Source organism: Leptosomus discolor, chromosome 8 (assembly GCF_034619465.1).
Source record: "Leptosomus discolor isolate bLepDis1 chromosome 8, bLepDis1.hap2, whole genome shotgun sequence".
Lineage (NCBI taxonomy): Eukaryota > Metazoa > Chordata > Aves > Leptosomiformes > Leptosomidae > Leptosomus > Leptosomus discolor.
In genome coordinates, this window is record NC_141398.1 from 18,716,304 (window position 1) to 18,735,635 (window position 19,332).

The 19,332-nt window shown below is 38.5% G+C and overlaps 1 protein-coding gene across 1 annotated transcript in view; it reads left to right on the top strand.

The window, feature by feature from the left end:
• Nucleotides 1-19,332, top strand: part of TRIO (trio Rho guanine nucleotide exchange factor) — a 247,376-nt gene that overhangs the window by 68,359 nt on the left and 159,685 nt on the right. Inside the window, exons 2-6 of the mRNA XM_086468999.1 lie at nt 3,187-3,261; nt 10,259-10,373; nt 13,772-13,964; nt 14,624-15,136; nt 18,245-18,367. Of these exons, the coding sequence (XP_086325125.1) occupies nt 3,187-3,261; nt 10,259-10,373; nt 13,772-13,964; nt 14,624-15,136; nt 18,245-18,367 (1,019 nt within the window). The remainder of the gene's footprint in view (nt 1-3,186; nt 3,262-10,258; nt 10,374-13,771; nt 13,965-14,623; nt 15,137-18,244; nt 18,368-19,332) is intronic.

Here is a 19,332-nt window from a genome sequence, read left to right on the forward strand (position 1 = left end):
AAAACAAAAAAAAACAACACCCCCCCCCCCCCCCCCAAAACCCAACAAAACCCACCACGAAATCCTCATAATGGCAAATGTTTTGTGCTGTAGTGGCTTTGAAAAAGGGAGGGAGGACCCACCCCAAGCCCTTAAGACCTGCTTATATTGCTGTTTTTTTTGTTTTAGCATTGCTCTGTTGGAGATAAAAATACGATACTTTCTTGCCGTATTCACCCTCTTTGCTCCTCAGCATTCTTTCGTCAATTGTAATCCCTACAGTCTTTTCAGTTAAGCTTTAACACTGCAGAACTGGAATAAAAATAGGCTGTTTAGAGCAGCAGGAATATGATAATCCAAGGCAGTCAGCCTTAAGGATATGCAGATCCAGAACATGAGCCAAGCACTAACGTATTTGCTAGGGTGTTTACCTTGAGCAGCCCCTTAATAGTCAAAGAAATGTTGTCTTGATGTTTCTCGCTTCTTACGTGCCACAGGCAAAGTAAAATGCGCAGCTACTGTGCATCGTCTGAGGTGAAGTAGTTTAAGGGCTTAGAAATCTGAGCAAGCAAGTTGCGGTAACATCAGTGTCTTGGGTAATTTTGAGCTAAGATAGACAGCAAAGTACAGCACTAGTTTCTGCATGCCTTTTATGTGAGGAGAAAGTGTTTTCTACCTCTAAATTTACTGTAAAGAAAAGGAATTGCCATGGTTGATATGAAAGCTGAGCGTGCTAGATTGGCATTAAGCTTATGGTGGGTACCTCAAAGCACGTTTAAGAAAAATTTAACTCTGGAAGTGTGCCTGTAAGCCTTAGCAGACAACTAAAGCCCAAATATTTCAAGGTAGAAAAAGGCATTTGCTGTCTTTTTAGATGAGTTATTTAAGCCCCAGGTTTTTCTTAAAGTCCTGTTTAAAGCTTTAGTCCATACTAAATGAAAACCTGGTAGGAACAAAGCTGTAGGCAGTTTCAGTAAAAGGTTGATAACCCATAGCCAATACTCTGGAGGAAGGAATAGTGCAAAAGGTTCTGTTGGAGCTGTCTTAAGACTCCTGAGAGTCTAAGCGCCAACATGAAAGGAATAGCTGTGTCCCTCCGCCGCTTTGTCAGTCTGGAGTTGTTGTGTAATTGCAGAATACTGTCCATCGTGTATAAAGCCTCCATGCAGCATGGTTACCCAAGGAACCGGTCCTGGTCTAGCCTTTCTGGGAAAGTGTATCGAATTTTGGGTTTGTTTATGGTGACCATGGAACAATAGGGACTAACCAGTGGCTAGAAGAAGAATTGTTTAGTTTTCTTTTGTTGTAATCTGTGGGTGCTGAGACAATGTCCTGGCTGAATGCTTCAGTTACAGTGAACTGGAGGGACCCATTGCTGACAGACATTTATCTAAATGCATTTTTTTTTAAATTCCCAGTCATGGGTAGTCCATAGTCTTCCACAGGCAGTCTGGTGTGCTGCTTCACAGTTCTTTCCTTTACAAAGCTTCCTACTGTCTAAAGTAAACCTATCACTGTAATTCTAGCCAGCTTACTTTTGCCACCACTAGACTTCGTGTGTTTTGAGAACTAAACAGTGTCATTTGGTTTTATCCTTCCTCATAGCTCATGATGTGTAAACACCTGGCCAGCTTTGTCCCTTGGGTGTTCTGGTTGGTGTGTCCTGGGTCTGTTTTGAAGGGTAGTGTCCACAACTAGATACTGTAGTGGCACAGAAGTCTCAGTATTGCTGGCTGGAATGAAAAACCTGTGGTGTAATTTACATATATGATGCCTTTATTTACAGATCTTGTATTACTTGATGACACCAGTATTATACCTTCAGGTTTTAGTTCTGAAGTGCACAGCTCTTTCATTAAAGCTCAGAGCCTGGGACCAAAGAATATGAAACATTTGGATGTTTATGAGGAGGGAGAGAAATGATGGCCTCCCTGCTGGGCATCAATGACAGCCTCTGCTACCTTCTCTAGAGGGATTGTGGCCCTTTTGCACAGAGGAAGAACAATGTATTTTAGAAAAGACTACAGCATTTACACCAGAACTTGCTCTTGTAAGATTTCCCTGAAACTGTAAATAATTAAGAACCTAATTTCATCTTCTAAATAGCTCAAACTGTTGCTTTTAAGGAACAAAAGTGCTGTGTTGTAGCAGCCTGTTTGGGCTGCCTTAACAGCACTTCTGGGCTTCAACAGTGATAGAGAAGAAAGTGCTTCCCACTTACCCCAGAATAGTTACTGTCTTCAGAAATGAGATTTTTTTTAAAAACACATGAATCCAAAGAGACTGAGAAGGATCACACAGACAGTTAATTGAAGTGTGGGTACAAAACCATCCAAGTTCTGTAACATGAACAAGGTTGGCTCAAAAGGGACCGATACTGTATTATACAGGTTAATATGGAACATAAGGTCATAAATTAAGTGCTTCCTAAATCTCTCTTGTTAAAGAAGGGAGAAGTTTAGAAGCTGGCCACAGAAATGTAATGGGAGGAGGGACAAGCTGGTGGTGTGCTGCTTTGCAGCATTGACTGTAATCGCTCACCTTGGGACCATTTCAGACTCCATGAGTTAACATGACACAATGTGCTCTCTGTTACAAAACACTGCTCCTGTCAGGCAGCAGAAAAGACACAGTTGGAAGCTTTATGTCCCAATTCTACTTACAGAAGTGATGTAAGAAAAGTTGCATGTAAATAGTGTTGGGGTTTTTTGGTGGGTCTTTTTGTGTGGTGTTTTTTTGGGGGAGTGGGAATTTTTGGGGTGGTTTGCGGTTGGGGTTGTTTTGAGGTTTTTTTTTTTTGACTGGTAATTGTTCTGAAGGTACATACTCATACTAACTTTAATACTACTACTCCTCTCTGCTGGAACAAAAAGTGAAAGTGGGATTTGGAATGTCTAAAAGCAACAGGATCCAACTAATAGTTTTTATTTACTGATGGAGAAGGCTAATTCCGGTATTCTATTTTCTACAGAGGCTTGCTAACAGACCGTAGTATTTGTATTAAGCTAGTCAGTGATGACTTGTTCGTTAATATATTTTAAAAGTTTCATTTATTTGTTTGCAGCCTTTTACTGTAAGGTTATATTAATTCTGTAATCATAACATTCAGATTATATTCCAAAGGTAAATGTTTTACAGTACATTCATTAAATGTAGAAGCTGAGCTTGTCTGAATTTCTAATTAATTATCTTTTCCTTTTTTCCCAGGGTTTCGCAAAAATGATGAAATGAAGGCTATGGAAGTATTGCCAATTTTAAAGGAAAAAGTTGCATACCTTTCAGGTACAGTTATTTTCTTCTGTTGTGGAATGCATAACTGTGGTGTTAATCACATATAAAGCAGTATTTTAAATACTTCAAGTATCATTGCAAAAGTCATGGAAAGCTAGGGTAGCACCTATTCCGGTTGGATATCCCAGACATAACATGACCATTTTGAAAGGATCTGTAATAAAAAACATATATATTTTGTTCAATGTGGCACATACAAGAAGCATCTTGTCATCCTGATGGTGTCCTGTCCCCACTGCATATCCAACAGCATTACTTAGAACAACCGGCTGTATTGTAGTCATGTTCCTTCGCTTACTTCTAGTTCTTCTGCTGGAAAATGTTACAGAGACAGCTTTGTTAGTGGCCCATCTAAAGCACTGGAGAAATATTTCTGTTGCAGAGGTGAAATTTCAGTGCACACTTACTATCTTCATGGTGAAATGAGTTAGCATCTGATTTTAGCTATCTCTGTAGTACACCTTGAAGTTGGTTGGTTACTTAACAAGGAATAGCAGAGAATATAAAAGTGGTGTTTAGATGAATGAATATCATAACATATCCTGTGACTTGATAAGTAATTTTACTTGATGGAATGATGGCCAGAGTGCTTATTCTTGTGAACTGCATTTTGATGTGTCTTTCTGAAGTAAGTACTCCCAAATCTGTTGGGTTTAAACAACATTAATTCTCTTTGCCATAATCTTAGTGTCAAATGATTTAGAGGACAGTCTCATGTTTGAAAGGGCTTTTTTTTTTTCTTATAAATGATTTGTCAAGAACTCCAAAAATAGCGCTCTTATCTGTAAATATTAAAACATACAAAATGATCCGTATAATTGCACGCTTTAGAGATTTGCTGTGCGTGGATGCTGATGCTTGCAAGTACAGGGTGTAGCTCACAGTACTTCATCCTGTCCATTCTGCTGAGTCAAGTAGAGGTGTAAAGCAAAAAAGTATGGGTTTTTTAAAAGGTCCTGTCAACTGTAATGAATATATAACAGACTGCCCAGAGCCAGTTTCACTGGTAGTGTGAGAAATCCTGATTCTTCTGCTTATGAATTGTAATGCTTTTGAAAGCTTGCTTAAAACTATTTTCAGAGGGAAACAAGAGGGGAAGAGGGAGTTAAGCACAGTATTTCAATCCCTCATTATTGTTTTTTGGACTTTACTTTATGGCACTTAATGAAAATGTAGTCAGTTTCCTAAACTTCTGAATTTTCAGGTTGTCCAGGATTTCTTTAGACCCCTTAGAAGGCATTTGAAAGATGATAGGTGTTCTCTAACGTTAATTTATAAACATATGACGTTCTCAAAAGGCATTAATTCAGTGAAAGCGAAGTGGGCCAAAGGAAAGCTGAAGATAAATTTAAGGAGAGATGATGGATTATGAACCAGAGCAGATGAGGTGCAGGCAGGAAGAAGTGGTTGCAAACTTGCCTGTGTGAAGGTAGCAACTTCTGACAGAAGAATGGAGGAAACAGCTGTGGGCAGCAAGACCGGCCAGAACTGATCTGCCAAAATCTGTAGTTTCACATTTCCATTGCAAGTGGAGCTCAAATAAATGAGATACATTAGTAGCGCAAGTTATTTAAAAAAACCCAAACAACAACCCACAACAAAACAAACAAAAAACCCCTAACAAAAGTACCACCACCGCTAGGGCTTAACCATTGTGGAACTAGAACTGAGAAGTTTTATACCTGGGAACACAAAGGTAAGGAAGACTGTTGGATTGCTGCCTTACAGAGGCTTTCAATGCACCTCATTTATTTTTTTTTTTTTTCTTCAAAAGTACAACTTTTGCTGAAGTACTTGGTTTTAAAATTTGTAAGTAAAATAACTGGTCAAGGACTGTTGAAGTAGGACAAATTTATTGGGGATATCTCTACTAAAATTACCTAAAAATAACTCTTAAGTTATCTCTACTAAAAACTCGTGATAGTCTCATTAAGCCTAAGGCATCCACAAACGTCACTATAGTTTTTGTATTTTGTTCTCTCTCATTTATGTCAGAGTTCTCATAGAGTTGTTGCAACATGTTCATTGTTGATTGTCAAGTACCTTCTCAAGTGGAAATGAAGTATGACAATCAACAGTGCAAAGAAAAGGTTCTTTTTTATAGAGCAGGAAAGTTACAGAAATAAGAGTTGGGAAAAAAAAAATTCGAGTGTTTGAGATCCTGAGTTCACTTCCCCAGTCTTTTCTCTGCCCTTCTCTGCTAAGACCTTCCTTCTCCCAAGTTAAATGAGTAAGTATGGAGTATATAGCAGTATATTCATCTTTATGTTCTTAGAATACTGAAGACTGATCTCTCCACAGTGCTGACTTTCTTAAGCACTTCTCGAGACCAGCTTGTGAGATGGACATATAAGGGTGAGCCATCTTATGGAGAGACCTGGACAGGCTGGAAGAGTAGGCTGGCAAGAACAGTCTGAAGTTTGAGACACAAGTGCAGAGACTTCCACCTGGGTCAGAATAACCAAAGAGACCAGTACAGGCTAGGGTCTGTGTGGCGGAGGAACAACCTTGCTGAAGGGGACGTGGGGGTCCTGGTGGACAGAAAGCTGAACATAAGTCAGCACGGTGCTGTTGTGGCAACACAGACAAATATGACCCTGGTCTGTATCCAGAGGGGCGTTACTAACAGGGCTAGAGGTGTGGCTGGTCATCCCAATCGACTTGGTGCTTTTCAGGCCACACCTGCGGTACTGTGTCCAGGTCTGGTCCCCACAATTAAAGAAAAAAATGCAAGCAGACTGGAGAAGGGTCTGCAGGAGGGCCATGAAGATGATCAAAGGGTGGAGAACCTGCCCTGTGAAGAAAGACTGAAGGAGTTAGGTCTTTTCCCCCTGCAGGAGAGAAGGCCCAGGGGTGACCTTATCATAGTGTTGCAGTACTTAAAGGGCAGCTACAGAGAGGATGGAGGTGCTCTCTTCACAAGGAGCTATATAGAGAAGATGAGGGGCAATGACTGTTTCCACCATAGGTATCTCCTAAGCCATTCTTGAGAGGATGTTTTGATCCAATCAGAAATCTCAGTGTTTTAATCAAGTTAAAGCTCTTCATAACAGATATCTCCCACTGAGATATCACTTTTACTCCAAGTGTACTATGTTGTGATTAAACTTATTTATAAATGAGAGTTTCCCTTTTCTCCTCCAACAGGTACCTCTTCGACCTGTGTTACCCTGAGTTAGACTGTAATTCTATATTGCTTTGTTTCGGTCCTTGCTTTTCATTTATTCCTTTTAATTTGTTTTCAGGTGGATGTATTTAACAGATCTACTCAACATAATTTCTTTTTCTTTGCACAGTCTGACTACTTCATCACTTTGAAAAAACTGTTTCAGTGGTTGCTTTTCTTCTGCCAGAAATCACAGTAGATCTGATGTGATTCACTTTTGCTTTCTCTTCCATCATCACAATTCAGTTTAGCCTTCTTTATTGAGCTATTAATGATGTGTTTTTGTAAACTGGGGCGGCAGGTGAATTTGAACTAAATTTTGTACAACAATATGCAAATGAGGACTATGATGCAGATAAGTCATCTGAACTTGTTAAAATCTGTGTGTTCCTTGCATATCTTAAAATATGTTAGTGTAGCTATGGTGTTCAAACTGTTAAAGAAAGGTAAAATCATTAGACTGGGTGACAGTTGGAGTGAGGAGGAGAGATGTAGTCTCTGAGAACTCAATTCTGAAACAGATCTTGAAGCAGGTATTTTTTTTGCTAGGGCAGGAGGCAAGGAAGTACAGAAGAACAAATACTTTTGTGAAGTATTGTGAAGTACATCTTGCTGTATGTAGGTTGATAACTGCAAAGTCCCAAAGGTCACCAAGCTAGCTTGAATTCTGGTATCTGTACATATTGCTTCTGGAGTAAATTCTGTATTGGAAATACTTGTCCTTCACGAAACCAGTGTGACAAACTGTGCTGCTTTGTCTTGTATTGGTCAAAGTAACAAAATAACTTGATGTGTAGAGTGCAAATGCTTGGGTTCAGCTTCCCTGTGAATCCTGTGTTGTCTTTCTAAAATTGCCAACAGAGTGGTTCTCAAACAACAAAAACTAAAGGTGGAGGGTGGAGCTTCCTTGAACTTATCTTCACCTAACTGGGAAATAATCTCCTGGAGAACTGGGTGTCTCATCACCTGAAATAGAAAAACCTCTCAGAGATGTAATGATGAAGTACGAATGGAGTCTTGGATGCAATTTTTTGGTTAAGTTTTAACTGAAGTCTGTTGAAGTACAGATACTCTTACATATCTACACCTGCTTACAGGAGGAGAGCATTTTCTTACAGGACGCAATTATGTTGGTTTAATGTGAGGAAATAGTGCTTGATGACTTGTCATGCTTTTCAAACATGCCATAAAAGTCCTCTGTTCAGCTTTTCATAAGTACTTTGAAACTAGGTAAAAAGACATTTCCTGAAAAAACTGCACAGCAGCCTGTTGGATTTTGGTGCCATTTGAAGACTGTTGACAAGACTGCTGTTAGTGATGTGCACCAGACAGAAGTGATTCATGTTGGGTGACTCATGTGACTTGATCAGCTACTCATATGACACATCTTGGCATAAACAGAGAGAATATCTCAGTACTGTGAGGGTTTTATATAAAAGGGGTAAAAATGGAAGTCTCACTGCTGAAAGTAGTAGCTTAATATGTTGTTGTTAAACGGAGTCAAATAGGGGGTTGAGTTGGATAAAGACTATTGTGAGACAGGAAATTCCCACCTGATGGCTCATACATTGTTGCTTTTAACATTCCTGTTTGTGTATGACACAGGAGCATCAGGAACAAAGGAAATGAGAGTTATTTATTGGAAAAGGCCTAAGAAAGCTTTCAGTGTAGCTGATGAAAAAAACAAGTCTTAGACTTTTTTACTTAATATTTTCAATTTTGGTATCTGGTTTAAGACTGGATAGGGAAATTCTTTTCACGAAAAAATCAAGGCTATAATAATTTCTTCATCACTCATCTAGACCTGAAATTTGTGTGACCCATTTTTGTCTTCAGTGTACAAAAATTTCAGGGTATGATTTATCAGAAATTTAAGCACCATACTTTAAAAATGGGTTTTCTCTGTGCTGTATGTGGAGCTGGGAGCCAACTGAAGTGGCATCCGCAATGACATAAAGAATATGGGTTTCTTTCCTCTGCCACTGCATGATACAGGAGTTGCTGTGTGGGTAAGGCCCGGAGGACTGATCTGAGGTGACTGCATGTAACAAGGCATTTGTTTAAAATGCTTAGGGAGTGTTAAAGACAGTTCAGCATATGCTCTTCCCTGCGAGCTGCTGCTTTTTAAAGAAGAATTTCCACCCTGAGCGATCAAGCATTTTTTTCTGGGGAGTTGGAATCAGTAGCGTTTACCAGTTGAAATGTAGATTTTTTAAGAGCTGTAGCTGATGGCCTGTGGTGCACTGAGGAGACCATTAAGTCTGCAGCAGACTTTCAGCTAAATTTGGTAGCGTTGGAGCCCAGAGTGATCTCTGGAGCTGAGTGGAGGCCTGGGCTGTTGGACACTCAGTCTTGTCATTTGTCCTTCCTCTCTCTTGTGGCTTCTGTCTTGTTTTTATCCTGTCACTTGCTATGTAAAAATCCTCAAAGCTCTCTACTTGGCAAGTGGATCAGGATGGTCAAGACCAGAGTTGCCTGTCTCCGTCAGAATGAGACAACTCAGTTGTTTTTAATCTCATGTCCCGCTTAAAAGGGTAGTGGAAGATAGGAATATGAAATTAATTTTAAGTTTCTGGTTTTTGGCATTGCAGCTTGACAGAAATTCATAGCTGCTTTTTGCCTCTTCTGAGTTTCATTTGGTGTCTCATGGGGGACATATCCAGTGCAGACAGTCCCTGGAGACATTGACAGCTAGATTTAGGTCTCTAGCAAGCACGTGCAGATTGCATTGGGGAGAATAGTGATGAATTTCTGAGTGACTGGTTTTATTAATTTGCTTTTGGCCTTCCTTTCTAAGGAATTTTTTAAAAACTTAGTTTAATAACATGGATTTACAATGAAGAGCTGATTTACAATGAGAAACCGTTCAGGACAGGGTAGTGTTTTTCTGCATTTCTATGGGACAGCAGAAAACAGTCCACGCATCTGTGGCTGGGAACATATATGTGAAATTTAGCTTGTAAGATGCATCTGTACTATTACGCAAGTGTTGATAAAGATGGCCTACTGACTTGAATTTAGCATTTCGTAATGGTAACATTTTCTTGTCACTAGCAAGGATTTGGATATAAAAAAAATTTTAACGTTCAGCTACAGTAAGTCTGTGCAATTTAACAAACGCACACATTTGTTTATCATTTAACAAATGGATATATTTAAATGGAGCCAGTTAGATTTTTTTTTTTTGCCTTACATATTAAGTGGATTCAGAATTTTCCTGCATTGCTAACAATTAAAAACTATAAACTGAAAATTCAGAATCTGCACATCAGAACAGCGTAAAAATAAAAATTAAATGCTTAAATAGTATCCATCTACTCATCTAGTATATGCACTGGATGTGAAATACTACACGCCTAAACTTTGTGCTAGTAATGAAGTTAATGCTGAGTATCCTCTCAATACTTGCCTACAAAGTAGCGTAACTCTATTTAAATTTAATCTGTGTAATTGCTGCTTCAAACGTTAAATACATAAAAAAGCACCGTTTCTGGAGATGTCACATGGCCAGTCAAACTTGAATGTGACTGTAATATATAAGTGTAATGCTATGGTTATACTTTATTTCAATTTTTTTTTTTACATACTTCCTCACTGTAGGAAGTGTGACAGTATGCTGATTGATACACCCAGAATTCAATTTTAGGCTGGTCTTTAAATAAAAATGTTGGCATTTAACTTGAAGTCACTTCTTTTTTTTTAAGTGGATATGCATGAAACAGTGTAGGATTTGGGTTTTCCAAAAGTGTTTCCAAAAAGACTAGTTTTGCAAACAAGAATGGTGTTATGCTGTGGGGTCTATTAACATGTTTAATTTTTCAGGTGGCAGAGATAAGCGTGGAGGTCCCATTCTAACGTTTCCAGCTCGTAGTAATCATGATAGAATACGGCAGGAAGACCTTAGAAGACTAATTTCATACTTAGCGTGTATTCCTAGGTAAGTGGTGGTCACTTGATAAGCTGTGAAGCTATAAAACAAAATAAATTGATTATGTTGCAGTAGACCCACAAGCTAGAACACTGAACGGGTTAAGAAAATGAGCAAATTCATACCAAGTTCTGTCAGTTACTGTTTTCAAACTGCTTTTTGGAAGAGACCTAAATAATTACTCTGCCTTGTAGAAGGAGGGCTGTTGGCAGAACGGCTGGTGTGCTTTAGCTGGAAGTAGTTTGTCTTGGAAGCTGCACTGCCATGCCATATTGCTGTCACTGTGTTGAAGATTGTGAATACAACTCAGAGGCTTTCAGTACATCAATAATGAGAAGCATGCTGGTCATCATTCACAATATGCCTTGTGTGGAGTGAGGTCAGCACAACACTCCTAACTGTTACTTGTATTGGATGAGTTATAGTGTCCTGATATAGCAGAGGTGTCACCAGGAGAGAGACATGTAAGCTTGCTTGTACAGGTCTCAGATAAACCTGTGGAGAAATATGTGAAAGTACTGATACCATTTTATTATCAACAATTTAAGCTATGAATTACGATGTGTTATTTAAATCAACAGAAGTCAAATCCAGTGCTAGTGTGTGTGTATATATACACACCCACATATATATATATATTTTTATATATATTTTTTAAAAAGTTATATATTTTATATATGTAAAAAAGTTTGTTCACATAGGACTTTCTTAGTAGTAGTAGCGGAATTGGGGACAAAAATGATTGTAAGACCCTGACTTTAGGTCCATCGCAGAATATGCCAGCATTTGGTGCAGACTGGAGCAATGCTGACTGTGCTTGAATATATTTGCTTATGACCTCAAGGAGCAGTTGTCATTACAGTTGAAAACAATCCCTTGGACAACATCCCTGAATGCAATATCTTCCGTATTTCTGTAACGTATTAATTTATAGGCAGTTTTCTTTGCACCTGACTTAATCAGGCAAAAGTATTTTCATAAAAATAACTTCAAGATATCTAGTTGACCGTGTGTATGGCCTTCCTTAAGAGCAGTTGTTGGGAATCCAGTTATTCTAGTCTTTATTTCGCTTAAGTGTAGGAGTGGTTAGTACTTTTTCCTTTTTTTTTTTTTTAAATGGAGGATTTTGGGGAGGTAGCAGGAGGAGGAGGGGAAGAATGCTTGAGATTTTTTACTTCTGAAATAATTTGACTTCACATTTGAATGCTTGAGATGTATTCTAGTCCTCTATAGGTTCAAGTTACTAGAGAAGTTAATAGATAAATATGCATCAAAATATGCCCAAGAGTTTTCGTGAGATAATCTGGCAAAACAACAGTGGTCATCTGGCAAAAGAGGTATGTTAGTTTAGCGTCAATAGATTTAAAATTAATAGAAAGTTAGTGCAGGGTTTATATCTGTAAGCATGACGAAGCTTTAAGAATAAAGTGAGCTTTATTAAAAGCAAGACTCATTTCCATACAGGTCATGTTTTAGGAACTGATAATGCAACTCTTGATAATTAAGAAGTCCTGGTTGGTACAAATAGCCCCGAACACTTGGTCTGTCTATTAGTTATTGCAGTACTGTTACTCTACATAGCTGAAGATTCAAAGGTATCGGTTGTTTGGCAAGAGATCTAAACACTTAATGTAGTTCAGTCTCACAATTTTACTAATTTAACAGTTTATCTAATTTAAAAATATTGCTAAACTTAAGTCACCAACATGGACTGGACCAGGTATTAGTGTAGTTCAGGTTTACCTAACAGATGACCTTGGCTGAGTTAAGCCTTCTAGAACAATTTTTCCAATCCTTTTCCGATTCATCTTTTGTCAGATAATGGGGCCACATGACAGGACACATCTGCATTGTATCACATGATGAGGAGTCGCTTTGTACACCTCAGTAGATGTATACCTCGTGAATTAGTGGTGAGCACTCCTCCTCACAATGCTCAGTTTGTGTGGCAGGATAGGGATGGGCTGAGCAGCACTTGTCTAATAACTTGCAGCCTTTCAATAATGGGTGCGTCTTTGTAACACTAGTTGATTTTGTCCTTTAGTCCTGTGAGGCTGTTAGAAAACGTTTTCACTATGATCAGAAAAATCATATGTTGCAGCCTACGTGTATTCCAAGGTAATAAATTTTAATGTATTTTCCTGCTACTGTTGCCATTTTTGGCATTCCTATGGGCAGGTGGGAGAGCCAGTATTTATCTTGATAAACTCCCTTTTTAAATGGTGGGTTTGGTGGTTTTTTTTTAACCTTTAAAAAAAACTCTTCTAAGGAACCTGTGTTATCACTTCTTTCAGAAGTTCTTGTGCTCTCCTATATCACTCATAACTCATCTTTCTACAGTGTGGACAATGAGACTGTGCAAAGTGTGCCAGTGAAGCTTCCCTACTTCTTGGACACTCTGAAAACCTCACCACATGAAGTCCAGAGTTACATTTACATTAGTCATATCCCTGAAAGTGACTCATGTACCCAAACAATGGACATTAGGTCCCTTTTGATAGTCCATTGGCTATGATGCACTGGTTTTGAAATATTTTCCTTTTCTGTGTCAACAAAGTCATGTAGCAAATTCTACTGGAACAAAATCAAAATTTCTGGTGTTGGTGGTGACTGCCACTTTTGATCAGTGGCAAGCATTAAGTGTACAAAAGGTATGGAGGAAAATAATTTAAATCTGCCATTCTCAGAAGAGTTGCCAGAGAATTTGGGTGTAACATCTGTCAACTTTTGGACAGCAAAATTGATCTCAAATTTTTTAGAAACAGGTTGATGCGGTTTTCTTCACAGCTATGAAATGCTTTCTTATCCAATAACTATCCACAAACTGATCCTGTTCCAGAAGGAATTGTCAGTAAAGGTTTTTTCCCCCTCTGCAGACACTTTACCTCTCATATCATGTGGGACTAAATCTGAGGCAGTTTTAAAAAGTTACAGAAGTGGTAGGTAAGAACAGTATGCCATGTCCTGTCTTTTAGAGGATCCCCTCAGTCATTAGAAAGGCATGAATATTGCCATCAGTGAAGTGTGTGTGTGTTGTGAAGAGTCAATTGTAAATGAATTACGTATTGCTGCTTCAGTAGATGGTGTGTTTAATGTGTGTGTAGCGTGAAGGAGAAACAAGACTGAAATATGAATCATCGTGAATGTAAACAACGACAATGAAAGAGGAGATAAAGGCAGATTATCAAATCGGCAACAGTTGTAAAGCTATCACCTGCAAGGAGTTTGGCAGGGGGGTGAGAGAAGCTTCCTGAGGGGTTCATGGGATCTGCCGTATGTGTCAGTTAGTCAACTGTGAGACCCTAGGGTGTTAACAGTTAGCTGAGGAGACCGTGTTCATTAGTGTGTTTGTGCTGTGTTTGAAGTTGTAACAATTGCTCAATAACCTTTTCTTCTTTCTTCTGCAGTGAGGAAGTATGTAAACGAGGATTCACCGTCATTGTAGATATGCGTGGGTCAAAATGGGACTCCATAAAGCCTCTGCTGAAGATTTTACAGGAATCGTTTCCATGTTGTATTCATGTTGCACTGATAATCAAGCCAGACAATTTCTGGCAGAAACAGAGGACTAACTTTGGCAGCTCTAAGTTTGAGTTTGAGGTAATTTCCCCTATGGTATTCAAATATACATTTATTTCATGGGTTTAGGTGTGCTCACTACTGATGAGCATTGTGAAAACTCTCAGATAAATTAATGTTCTAGATGAGATGAAGGTTACATTAGGCCAGCGGTGCTAGAAGGAATGTGGTTGTGTTCATGTACTTAGGCTAGGTAGTTGTGCATGTTGTCATTTATAGTCTTATTCTGAGCGTGAGAAGGATGGAATTAGGGTTTTATCCTTAATAGTAAAAGGTTAGGTTTCATCTGTTTGTTGTCTTGATCTGCATTGTGGTAATCATGATATCATCAGCCTCCAGAGGAAAGCAGCCAACTGAGCCTTGCCGTTATCCTCCTGCTGCTTTACAATACACAAAGTCAAAACTTAATCAAAACAGTGGCCAAAAGAATTGTTGCTGTTTTCTCCTTAGGTGTACTGAGGTAAGAAAGAAATAAAATGTTTCTCTTATTTGGGGAAATACCTGCAAGACAGGAGGCTGATCAGAATTGATATTTGAGAAGCGTGTGAGAAAAGTTAAGGCACGTGGACTTCATGAGCAGAATGATCAAGTCTTAAAAAGGGAAAAACAAAAACTTGAAAGAAAATGTCACATTCATTTCAGCAACAGCATTTTTTTTAATTTTAATTTTTATTTTTTAGACAAATATGGTGTCTCTGGAAGGCCTTACCAAAGTAGTTGATCCTTCTCAGCTAACCCCAGAATTTGATGGCTGTTTGGAGTACAACCATGAGGAGTGGATAGAAATCAGAGTTGCCTTTGAGGACTACATTAGCAATGCAACCCATATGCTGTCCAGACTGGAGGAATTGCAAGATATATTGTCAAAAAAGGAAATGCCTCAGGACCTGGAAGGTGCTCGCAATATGATAGAGGAGCATTCACAATTAAAAAAGAAAGTAATTAAGGCCCCTATCGAGGACCTTGATGTGGAAGGACAAAAGCTGCTCCAACGGATACAGAGCAGTGATAGCTTTCCCAAAAAGAACTCTGGGTCAGGGAATGCAGACTTACAGAACCTTTTACCCAAAGTATCCACCATGCTGGACAGGCTGCACTCAACACGGCAGCATCTGCATCAGATGTGGCATGTGCGGAAACTGAAATTGGACCAATGTTTTCAGCTCAGGCTGTTTGAGCAGGATGCTGAAAAGGTAAGGGATTGGGGGAGGGGAGTACAAATGGGCACTGCTTGATGGACTTGAAAGAAGTCTCAAGGATAACTGCAAATAGTAATTTTTGTCTTTGGAGTTAGTCACTAGCCATTTAATGAGAAATAAGGATTTCTTGATTGAGAGTGACTCTTAGTCTTGTGGAGTAAAGGGGATAGGGTAGTAATTCTAAGCTGTAAAGAACACAGGTAGCTCTCACTGAAGAACATTTTAAGTGGTGGTGACTTTATAGCTTTTGCTTTGGTAGGTTTTTGTTCCAGACAGATGCTTTTGCATGCATCAAGTGAAGATGAATACTGTATATTTTATAAATACAGATGACTGAGGACCTGCATTGGTCTCCTTTTGAGTGACCCTTGGGATTTGAGTGACAAGCAGTCAACAAAGTCTGAAGAGGATGACACGGGCAACTGCTTAATTGATGCAGGATTTACAGTTCCAGGCTAAAAAATGATGAATTTCTTTTGACAGTGCATATGTCGTTTACAGAGGACTGAGTACTATCTCAGAATGTTTCGGGCTAACCAGTCCCTTCAGATAAGAAAGTCCTTAGTTGTCATGGAATTTGAAGAGGAAATGTGGCGGGCAGTTTTCACTTTTTGATGAGCTCAAATAAGATCTGTTTTCTATAGAATAGTTTTGCAATCACAGATTATTAACTTGTTACCATGGAACAAATAGCTTTAAGGAAGGGTGGGGAGTTTTTCTCCAGGAGAAGTAGTAACTAGACTATGCAGTTAAGTAAGGTCTTTGTCAAATTTCTTAAAATATTTTATGTAAGAATGCCTGAACTGGATGAGACCAAAGGTCTGTGTTAAACCAGTATCCTTCTGTCCAGCAGTAGCCATAACCAAAGGAAGAGAAAAAGCAGAGCAAACATACATAATACTACTTCTTCCTCCCTCTTCCTCTATTTTCTTCCCTCATCTTTCCCTTACCATCATCATTTCAGCTCAGGGACTTTTCTTTGTACTAGTCTTAATGTTTTTTGCTGGGTTTAAAAAAAAAATATAAAAATTAAAAGTACCATTTAAAGTGTTTGCTGAGTGGGTGTAGCTGAAAAAGGTAGGGACATGTAAAGAGTTGAAAAAAATCTGGTCAAGTCAATTTAGAGTTATAAAATTATTTAGAAAATAACAAGCTGTTGGTCTAGTATTGCTCTTTCAGGCCCAAAATGCTTTTTAGCAACCTTTCAGACACTTAATTACAGCATTAATTATTGTTTATTACAGCATGAACATAATATATTTTGATGGTGCTCACGTGGTGTTGATATTTTCTCATCTAAAAGTTGTCTACATAACTTGAGATTTAAGAAACTCCTTGTGAAATACTTGAGCCTGCGGGAATGATCTGTCCTGCCTGTTGTATAAGCTCCTATCTGTGTTTCCTAGGTTCCCTCTTCAAAGAATAAGTCTATATTAAATTAATGCGTCTTTCTTTCAAAACAGAGGGAGATGTTAGGCACCTCAGAATGGGGTTGACAGCAGCTGGCATACCTGGGACTTTATTCTCTCGTAAACCAGTAGAAAAAGATTAAAAAGAGGTTTCTGTAGTATCCCAACTCACTTTTGAATTAAGGCCCTTGCCTTAATCTATGCGCAGCCTTTATTTCACTGCTTGTGTCAGATTAGATTTCACAGGTCAGAGCTTCTTTAGTGTATGTCTATGTGGTTTATTTAGGTGTGGGAAAGGGCTGGATCTTTGTTGGAAAAATAAAGGATATTGGATGGGGACAAAATAAACGTGTATTTTGGAGGACTTGCACAGTTCTTAGCATAAGAAATCTGGGTTGGTTTAGGAGAAGAGAAGGCAAAACAGGGGTGAGGTGGGAGGAAATCTGATTGGAATTGCCTTGTACGTATTAGAAGGAAGTGAAGTCAGACTATCTAGAGAAAGGTGGTCGTGAGCAGGACCAGTGTCTATTTTGAGTGATGTTCTAACACATCTTCACTGTAGTCTAGATAAGAAACTGAAAATTTCAGGAGTATGTGATCAGCTGTGTCAGTTGTCTAAGCTCTCAAAACTTTTTTTTTTTGTTTACAGTCCTTAACATTCTGTGGTCTACTTATAATTCCATTTGTCATGTACCTGGGTGGAATAATGGATAATATTGCTCTGTTAGTTAGTATATTTTAACAGATCTTACAATGACTACGTACTGCTCATTGCTACCATTTTTTTTTCTGAACAACCTTTTTCACCTTATCCAGAGAGTAGGTGCGTCTTTTGAGCTGAGATATAGCAAAGATTTCAAGACCATTGCGGGGGCGTGGGGGTGTTAAACTTAGCCTTTTGCTGTGTTGCTTGGTGTTTGGAAATTGTATCTTCTAGTGCCTCTGTTAACACACCTATGTACCTCCATTGATGGTCATTGTCAGATAAGGTCTTTGCTAAAATTTCTTTGAATATTGAAATACTTTAAAAAAAAAAAAACAACCCACAAACAAACAAAAAAAACCCAAAACCACAAAAAACCCCGAACCAAACCCAAACGTATTTAAAGATTATCCTTAAGCTTGTCTGGAAGAAGGTAATGCGTAGCTCTGCTTAAGTATGATTTTTTTAAAAATTTGTTTAGCAATAGAAAAGTTGTTTTCAAATCTGCTGTAAAGTTATGAACTAAAAATATTAAACTTGCTGCTGAAGTACTTGATCAGCAAGAATGAATTTATATTTCATTTCCATGAGTTGCTATTTTCATTCTAAATTACTAAGCTGCTGGCATCGTGGAATGCTGACACTAGAGAATGTATAAGCTTGGTAACTCAGGGCTGTGCTCCAAGCCTGTTTGTTTACTATGACTAGTAATGAAGTTTATAACTTTATGATTATGACTTTACTGTAGCTTGTGTAGATAAATGCCTATAGTAAAGATTTAACAGCCTCAGCTGTTTGGTCCAAAAGGCCAGATTTCAGCAATGATTGGGTTAAAATGTACGGTAACTTACAATCAGAAGAACATCAGTGTTAATTTTCATGGCCTTAGACACTTTGTCTTCTGTGTTCACAGATTTCTCACATTACATGTCTATGATTTCTGCCATAACAAATTTAGTGATTTTTTTTTTTCTTAATATTTTCTTGTAGATGTTTGACTGGATCACACACAACAAAGGTCTGTTTCTGAACAGCTACACAGAGATTGGAACCAGTCACCCCCACGCAATGGAGCTTCAGACACAGCACAATCACTTTGCCATGAACTGTATGGTAAGAACAGGCCTCACTTCACAGCACTGAAAAATTGTCTGTTTGCTCTATGTTAAGGTAGAATTCATAAATCACACGTAAATCATTCCTTCTGTTACAAGTCATGCAAATTTATATTTGACCAGTGAAATTATAAAACATAAAGGAGAAAACTAAAATGTAGCCAAGTACAGAGGTACTGTGATAAAGCAACAAAATTATTTTGGCAAATGGCAGTATTCAGCACAACCTCAGCACTTCTCAGGTCTAAGCGTCCAAACTTCTAGAACCTGGGATGCATGTTTGAGTACTACTGTGGGTCTTGTAGGAAATTTCAGAGAATAGTGTAATACAGAATTTAGCGCTCCATATGGAAAGAAACACTCTCAGGATCTTCTGAATAGATTGCAACTCAGACAAAAAGTTCTGAGAAGTAGTGATCAGCAGCTGATCTTGGTGTAATAATTTTCCATATTTTTGAGAAAACACACTTCTCATTTCTGGCACAGTAGAATGGAGCCAAAACAAACAATTTTTTTTTTGTCAAATATCATCTTAGGATGAGCTATCAGTAGGGTGCAATTAAAAATCTGAGTTTTAACTGACAGTGAGTGACAGCTTCTTCTTTTCAGTTTCATGAATTTCTGTTTGAACATTGGGACTAAATTCTCAAGTACATTTTAGGTCCTTTTCACTAGGAGGATTGGAGGTGTTTAAATAACTGGGACTCTGGGCCTAAATCCAGTCCCTGGCTGTCAGCTCAATGAAGGATGAACACTACCAGTCTTATTAGAAATTAACATCCTTGGCAGCCCAAGGATGGGAATTGAATTAAAGTATGGTCAAAAGAATCAACTCCTGCAAGAGGGTGTTTTTGTGGGACAGGACTACTAATTGTGGAAAAAGAGTGGCAAAGTAAACTTTCCAAGGTTATGAGTCTTGCTGAAACAGCGGCAGGACTGGTAAGGTAGCTCTTGTGTATGGTA